This window comes from Xiphophorus couchianus, chromosome 24 (genome assembly GCF_001444195.1).
Source record: "Xiphophorus couchianus chromosome 24, X_couchianus-1.0, whole genome shotgun sequence".
Lineage (NCBI taxonomy): Eukaryota > Metazoa > Chordata > Actinopteri > Cyprinodontiformes > Poeciliidae > Xiphophorus > Xiphophorus couchianus.
The window spans coordinates 1,232,024-1,240,873 of NC_040251.1; the positions used below are offsets into that span (position 1 = coordinate 1,232,024).

Sequence of the window (8,850 nt, forward strand, 5' to 3'; positions counted from 1 at the left end):
TATGTAGCTGAACTACTGATTTTTAACTATCAAATAGCAAGCCAAATACACACTTTCACAAAGGTGACTAGAGATTTTCACCATACGACAGATTTTCCCAAAAACTACTGACTTTCACAAAGCTAAGAACCGATTTTCAAAAAACTTACTACAGATTTTCACAAAGCTAACTAGAATTTTACTTAGCGAGCCACAAATATATTACCAAGTACAGATTTGATTTAAATAAATTTATTTATTTATAAAACAGCTGACTGTTTTAAAATAGATTTATAGCTAAATATATTTAGTTATAAATAAATATATTATAGCTAAATATATTTATTTAGCTATAAATGTATTGTTCTTTGGAAACAATTATACTTTACATACAGAATATATTTTGTATTTTATGCAAGATGTGTAGATTTTTATTTTGTCAACTCAAATTTTTAACAAGCTTTGATTTTGTTACTTAAATAAAACGTGCTACTTTTCACTAAGCTTACTATTACAGCTTAAAACAAAAACTACTATTATACTAATAAACGACCTAAAAACGTAAACTTGGATTCCAGATGGTCATTGTTTTAGTCAATCACTATTCCTATTCCGCCTCTTTTAGAAACTTTCCTCAGAGACCAGAGATCAGTGTTGGGGATGGAATCCGATGTTCCTCTGCATCAGCAGATGCAGATCCCTAATTTCGTGATTCTCACCTTCCCTCTTGGTTCCCATCGGAAATAGTCATCTCTGTCACGAGTCGCTCTTTTGTTCGTTCTAACCTGACCCTGGCTTTGCGCTGCTCTGCTGCAGCTGTTTTTTGTTTTTTTAATCAAGGTTGCTCCTCCTTCAGAGTTAAGGGGAAGGAAGCCTGTTGGGACGGTCATATCCATGGAAACAGAAGATTATACTGTAATTTGTGGATGAGCTGCAGAAGCTTCGGTTACATAAGACAACAGGTCTTGGGAGGCATTGCTGATGTTGTCAGTAAGCTCTTTGGGGCTACAAACTACGACAAGTAAAACCGAAGGCCTTCCTCGGGGTTTTTTTACAAGTTTTCCAATTGGAGGGAATAATTTAGAGGTAAATATGTGAATTCTCCAGAATGTAAACAAACAAACAAACAAAAAAAGTACAACCATTAAATGTTCTTTTAAAATGCTCCATTAACAGGAGCATTAAGGTTAACGCTGGTGTCTCATCATTTCCATGTGGCTTGATTGTCAAACAGGGTTTATAGCAGCTGTCCGGGAGCACAAACTGCTGTGGGACATCTGCATCCGTATTGTTTGCGTATTGACTTTTGCTGACGTAGACGCGCGCATTAAACACTCAGACGTGTGCATTTGTGCGGCGATCTGAAGCGAGTTCATTGAGAGCAATGATGTCAAAGCAGGGATTAGATTGGTTTATGTTGCCCCAGAGCTGCGCATTTGCGACTAGCACGCTCCAAACTGCCAAACCGATGATTATGTCGGTTGAACTGTATTTTTACATCCAGGAGGGTATTTGGTACCTACTTTCTGTTTTTGTGGGGGATTATATTCAGTGTGATTCACTTAAAAAGGCATCTGTACCGCAAAAACCCCCCAAAAAAACTGGCCTAAAAAAGACATCCTGAGTAATGACGGTCCAAAAATACACTGTGTTTCAGGCCGGTGGCTGGGGTGGGGGTGGGGGGGAGCAGCAAACCGGCCGGAAAGTTAACAGACGAGCGTTTAGTGCCTGCAAAAAAAAAAGAAGAAGAAAAAGAAAAAGAGCTCTACTGTGATACCACAGAAGACACATCACACACAGGCTGTGGACCAGACCACTTGCAATACACACAAAACTGCCTGTTAGTGGTTTTAGAAGGGAAGCAGTCGTCTCACCCAACACAGACCCACATGAGTCAGATGCAGCGTGCAGACAACACTTGCAGACCTCAAGAGTCATAAAGATCCTTTGCCTTTTGCCCACGAGGATGAAAACACTTGCGACTCTCAACAGTTATAGATTGTCCAAAGCCCATTTCTGCCTTTTGGGTATAGCTCATGTGACATGTTTGAGAGAGGGAGGAAGAAGCAGTAGTGGAGTCTTGTTAAATAAAAATAATAATAATAATAATAATAATAATAATAAGCATCAGCATCCAGGCTTCTTCAAGTTGCGCCAGTTGGTCTAAACCTTTCCATCAAAGCCAACGCTGAGCTGCACAGAGTAATTACCGGAGCCATCTCCCAGGACGTTTTTATTCATACTGCTTGTGAGTGCATAAAGGTGAGGGTACGGCACTCACAGCAGATTAATATGGCTCCAGTAGCTGGTCGGGAACAGAGCGTGTTGTTTCCACTGCCTGTGAAGAAACAGCACTGCGGAGACTACGGCTATTTGAGACATAAACCAGCTCGCCTGCGCGATAAACTGAGAAATGTTATGACCGGTCACTCCTGGTTTCTGAAGCCCACCTAGTGCGTTGTTCCAGAGGCGGCGCGTTAGAGACTTAAAGTGTCTCTAACCCATGAGTGTATAACCTCTGAGTGACGTCGGCTTTAAGGTGAAATCTTTGCATACTTTGTGATCATTGACACAATTGGGAAAAATTTCTCCAAAAAAATGTCTCACTTTTGAGATTTTTCTTTGTCTTCTTCATCCTACTGAACAGAGTACGGTCTTTTTTTTTTTTACACAGTTTTAACTTCAAATTACAATTTGGAGAGATGAAAGTGAGAAAAAAAATAGTTTTAAAGCCTTATGCCTTCCCAACTGATGGGCATTCAAAGCTAATTACGCCAAAAAAATAATGCGACAATTACAGGGAGTGATAATAAAACTAAGTGAAGTACGTAATCATTTCATCTCATTTTAAAGATGAGCAAACAAGACTGAAACCGTCGCCTGCTGATTCTCCATATGACTCATAGCATCTAAAAACAAAAGCAAACAATGCTGATTCAGAAGCAAAGCAAATATTAAAACATGATATGAAACCGACTCTAAAAATACCCTGGAGCTAAAATATGGGGAGGGAATACATACTTAAGTAAATCGATGAAGTAAAGGAAACCAGCTTTAAGACTAAAAATCAAACTCAGACAGCAAGACGGCCCCAGATACAGTATTTCCATCAGCTTCTACCAATTTCTGTCTGCTGCATAAACTACTGTAAATAGAAATGAATGGACTTCCTGTCGTCAGGCTCTGTAGGTGTAAACGCTACTGACCTGACCCCATGATCTCCTAACTCTTGTGACTTTTATTCTGTTGAAAATTAGAAGAAAAAAAAAAAGCTTGCGGCCACAGTTATGTGGCGTTGATGCATACCAGCAGAAAAAGCCCAGCAGCTTACATGTCTTAAAAATGCAAAGTCTTTATTATAACATACTGGTTTTTTTAGGCTTCTTTGGCAGTTCTGGAAACTGAGTCACATGATTTATTGGTTTAGATAGCGACTCCTGACCAGGATATGTCTACTGTCTATAACTCAGAGGAGATACACTTTGTGTATTCCAACAAGATTCACTGCCAGTCTTTTAAAGCCAATGTCTGAGTTTTAATAGTCTCATAATAGCCCCCGTGCCGCTCCACAGGATCGTTCAAAATGAAAGTAGACACCAGTAGTAATGCTTTCACATGAAAATAGGCTCATTTGAATAAAAGTAAAACCATTTGCGAATAACCACATTATTAGCAACAACATGAAGTAGGCTAATAAAAAAACACAACAATGGTTGAGTTTTTCCACATAGGGTCAAATTGGTTTGTATAGTTTTTAACCGTCTTAAAAAGTGAAATGTTAATTTAAAAGCTGCTTTTCTTATTTACTCAGGTTCACTTTGTCTGATGGTGAATTAACTTAATCTAAAACATTTAAATGTGGCAACAAAAGACAAAGTCTGTTGAGGTGGAAAGTACCATAAAGAACTGAACCTACCAAGCAAGTGAAAGCAGCTAACGGTGTTTAATTTTCCAGTGCAGACTCGTCCAATGTTACTCATAAACGGCTGCAGAGTTTATAAATCTGTTACTGGCTGCAGATTTCAAATGCCTAAATAACCTACACACTGATATTTCCACATCTCTCCCATCATGAGATGCTTGTATTTTTCCACGGAAGACTAGAAATGGAGGAGCCTGTAAAACATTTTTTGCATCCAGCATGTGACTTCTGCCAGGGGCGTTCAAGTCCGACCAAAAAGACCTGAAGTAGACAAACTGCGTTAAGTGTTCATAAAATATCCCTGGCACGGGGATGTTTGAAGGAGGGATTAACGCAGGGAGAACCAGCTTCTTTTAAAATGGAGAGCAGCCTTTGCCGCTAATGATGTTTTCCCTGTGGTTTTACAGCCTATGTCTACACGTCAGGAGTGTACAGTCAGACATCTGGGAAGAAAAGTTTTCAGACTGTTCCCAAGGCACACAGGAATCAGAAATCCTGTTTTTTTTTCTTTTTTCTTTACAGAGCTTGGCAGGGAACGGTTAGAGGATTGGCAAAAGGACAAGAGAGAGAGAATGGATCCGTGATTAAACCACTCTGTTATGTTATAGTCTTAATTGTCATTAATGCGTGATGAAATTCTCCAGCGTCTTAAAAACAAACAACACTTCAAAAGTGTTCGAAATTCCTCAGCGACTTTTTAATACCGCGCAGGTAAATTACGGTTTTGATAACACCCCATTATCCCTCCTCCGTCTCTCAGGAGAAGGACTCTGAATGTTAATCAGAAAGAAAATCATTCCAAGCTGCTGTTTGTTCAAGAGGGAGCAGAGAGCTGCTAGAGAGGAGAAGGATGCTAATCAGACACTGAGTACACCAGATAAGCACAATGAGCAATGGGCCCAAATCTTGTCTATAAACTAATAAATTACTTAAAATGAAAGATAATAAAATAAATAAAGAAATGAATGAATAAATAAACACATTATAAGAACATCATGACTTTTAGCACATTATGCAATTAAATCATAAAGTGTACAAATATAAAAATGGGAATCTGCATATCTATAATTATAATTAAATAAAAAATACATGCAACTACTTATATAGCATTGTAATATTACATTTATAGAAAGTAACAATTATTTTAAAGAGTTAAATTATTATGAAATAGTCGATGTAATTATTAAAATTCTCATTTACATATAAAAATATATAATGGATGTATTTTTTCTTTAACAGTAATAATATAGTCATTGCAAGATTTTTTTCCCCCCCTTTCGCTTGGATGCTGAGTCATTAGTTTGTCAACAGCACCCCCTGGTGGATATTGCGTGACTCGGTTCTACGTTGTGTAAATCCCAGAAAAGGACTCCGCCCACTCTGTCCAGACAACCAGTCCCAACCTTCCCTCTAACCATTTCAGCCAATGATAGCCCGGGTTATAAGTAGACGTCACTCGGGCATTTAGAACGTAATTGGTCGCTTGTGTGACTGGAGGCCGACCGAGTGCGTCGTCATTATTATGCGGCAGTTCCTCAGTCTTCAGGCAGCAACATGTGAAGAAATCATGCACAGACAGTTTTTCTGACAATTTACACTTGCTCGGCTAAGTTCTTATATCACATAAAGCGACGTTTATGAGTAAAAGAGCGGCTTTTAGATTCGTTTGGATTCTGTAAGTAACTAAAAGTTAACTTACTTGGTGTATTAGCGCTGGTGTTTTTGCCTGCTTTTAGCCTGTTAGCGTCATGGACAACACAGAGGAGAATGCCATTGAGCTCCATGGAGATGAGGAAATAATTGAAGTAATCGATCTCCACGACACAGAGCCTGGGCCAGGTACTGAGGGAGTCCCTGCTTACCTTTCAGCGGTGGTACTGAGTCACAACTTCTGTGTGTTTGGGGAATGGAACAGGACCACAGAAGTTATTTAGATGCAAGTTTTTCTTGTAATTTGATGGTTTCAGTGTTTATAGATAAGCCTTATTTTCGTAGATGATTTGGCTGACGACTTGGGAGATGTTGACTTTGGGGATCCTGGAAACCCGGAGGACGATAATGAAGGCTGGGAGACAGAGGATGAGATGGAAGCAGAGGCGGAGCAAGATGACAGCGAGCTCACCTTCTCCAAGCACACAGGTAGACCCATCCTGCAGGTTTGTGCTGCATCTACTTGACATCCTACGTTTGTTCAAGGCTCAAACTTTGTCCTGCTGTCCTCCTCTCCCCGTGCCCAGGCTCTGTGTTCTGTGTGAGTTTGGATCCAGCCACAAACAGCCTAGCCGTGACGGGTGGAGAGGATGATAAGGCTTACGTCTGGAGAGTGAGCGACGGAGAAGTCGTGATGGAGTGCACAGGTGAATACTCCTGCTCAAATCTACCTATCCGTGTTTGATACTTATCTATTCATGCATCTGCTTATCATTATGTTTTTTATTTATTTATTTATCCATCCATCCAGTTTTTCTTTCTAATATGTGTCTTGTTTTTTGTTATTCTTACCCTGCAGGCCACAAAGACTCAGTCACGTGTGCCATGTTCAGCCATGACTCATCTCTGGTGGCTTCAGGGGATATGAGCGGTCTAATCAAAGTCTGGAAAGTGGAAATAAAAGAGGAGATCTGGTCATTCGAAGTGGGAGATCTGGAGGTAAAATGCAGAGAGTCAGTTTATCTCTTGTTTTAAGCCAGTTTTTTCCCCCTTAGAGAAATATCAAGAATACAGGATTACATCAATAGATCAACGTGTTTCTGTATTAAGTTGTTGCTTCACCTCTTCCTCAGTGGTTGGAGTGGCATCCCTGCGCTCCTGTGCTGCTGGCGGGGACAAACGATGGCAACGTGTGGATGTGGAAGATCCCTGCAGGAGACTGTAAAACCTTCGAGAGTCCTGCGTGTCAGGCAACCAGTGGAAAAGTCCTCCCTGACGGTGAGAAAACACCAAAACAAAGAACGCCTCACAATATTTCAGTAAGGTTGTAACAAGTGATTAGTGGTGAATATGACAGTCAGGGCTTGATTTTAGACGATTTATAGTTGCATAGACTGAATAAAAAGCAGACCTATCCTAAATCTTAAAACATTATAAGTGTTCACTAAATTAAGTGTTTCTCCAGATAAAACCATGAAGAAAAAACTAATTTACCTTCTTAAGTTTGATGCTGTCAAGTCTTTGGGGAAACACTCTGATGCTGCCACACCTTCCTCCAGGTAAACGAGCCGTGGTGGGTTATGAGGATGGAACTGTAAGGGTGTGGGACCTAAAGCATGGAAATGCCATTTATGTCATCAAAGGTAGGACACAAAGATTGATTACTCAGCATACATAGCACTTTATGTGTTCCGCCCAAATTATCACAGTACATATGTCACCAAGTCAGGAGAACATTTCAATCAGAGATTAAAGTGCATCCTTATGCAGGTCAAGATGGACACCAGGGGGCGCTGACCTGCCTTGCTTGCAACAAGGATGGCTCTCTCATGCTGACGGGTTCAGTGGACGGCTGTGCCAAGCTTGTCAACACCACCACAGGCAAGGTGGGTGCAGCTATGAGCTGGTATAGCCAACATGAAACAGGAGACATCCTCCCAGCAGCTGGTCTCAGTAAAAGCGTGTTTACAGGTAGTTGGCGTGTTCTCTGTGGAGGGAGGTAAGGCAAAAGGATCGAAAGATGAGGAAGAGTCCAACTCTGTCGAGTCTGTGGGATTCTGCAACATGTAAGTTTAAAAATCAGATTACAAAATGTGACATGTTAGCTTCAGCGTCTTACATCTTCGGGGATGTTTGCAGCCTACCTCTCATAGCTGTGGCGTACCTGGATGGGACTCTGGCCATTTATGACCTTTCTACACAGGTGTTGAGGCACAGATGCCAGCATGAGGTGAGTGTGCTTTTGTTTTACTTTAGTTCACTACGTTGAAAATCTCCTCGCTGCCACCTTTTTCTGCCTCTTCCAGGCTGGGATTGTCCACCTGCAGTGGGAGGAGTCTTCATCTGTGGTGTCCACCTGCAGTTTGGACGGAGCGCTGCGTTTATGGGACGCCCGTTCTGGCAACTTGTTATCCGAGTACCGCGGCCACACCGCGGAGATCCTCAACTTCACCGTCAACAGGTATGACTGTTGAAATGGCCTTTGTTTTGCTTCGGAGACACTTTGTGGTCAGGGTAGAAAACAAAGATTCAGCCAGAAGCCTGAAAGATTCACTTCATTTCTAATTGGTGAATCCAGTTATTTGTTTTTGCAAGGATAAAAGAAAAAGTGTCAAATGACCTTGTTTGGCAGCAAGAGTTCATAGCCTACCATGACAGCTTCAATTCTAATTGATTATCAAACACATTGCTTTATTCATGCATGTTAAGGTATATTTGTTGTAACACATTGTTTTTGAACTTCTTTGACTATTAAAGCAGAATAAATGCGACTCCCTCACCTGACGGTATCCTTGTGTCTCCTCAGGGAAGCGTCTCTTGCTGTAACGGCCTCAGGAGACAACCAGGCCAAAGTGTTCTGCCTCCAGAGACCCGATCGATAAAACAAAAGCTAGAGAAAAAGGAAAGAGGAACTGTGTCACAGCAAATGGACAATTACGGCTCAAACTTTCTGTTTTCTTTTACCGGAGAATAGATTTTCTTATCCTTTCGGTATTTTAAAGTATCCTCATGTGTTTTCTTGACAGAAACCTTTAAAACAGAAATCTTCCTGATTTCTTCTTATTTTTCAGTTTGTCAGACTAAACAAATCCACCTACTTGTTTAGTTTAAATGGTCTTATTCATGAATCAGCACGTGAAAGGACAGTGATTTTTTCCCCTGTTATTGTGGTGCATCATTTCCTAAATATAAGGATGTGTGTGGTCTTCCAACTAAATACACCAACTTATTCATGTAAACTCAATTGTAAATACAGACAATAAAACAATATGCTCTCCTCTGGGCAATTTAAACTTTTA

General features: G+C 40.5%; 1 protein-coding gene across 1 annotated transcript; it reads left to right on the forward strand.

Annotated features, from left to right (window-relative positions):
• The first annotated feature begins 5,408 nt into the window (after positions 1-5,408).
• aamp (angio-associated, migratory cell protein) lies at positions 5,409-8,850 on the forward strand. The gene is made up of 11 exons (XM_028011717.1): positions 5,409-5,740; positions 5,897-6,040; positions 6,139-6,258; positions 6,411-6,550; positions 6,685-6,829; positions 7,111-7,194; positions 7,322-7,437; positions 7,523-7,617; positions 7,691-7,781; positions 7,858-8,012; positions 8,358-8,850. Exons 1-11 carry the CDS (start codon positions 5,650-5,652, stop codon positions 8,431-8,433), a joined length of 1,257 nt encoding a protein of 418 aa, XP_027867518.1. The 5' UTR covers positions 5,409-5,649; the 3' UTR covers positions 8,434-8,850.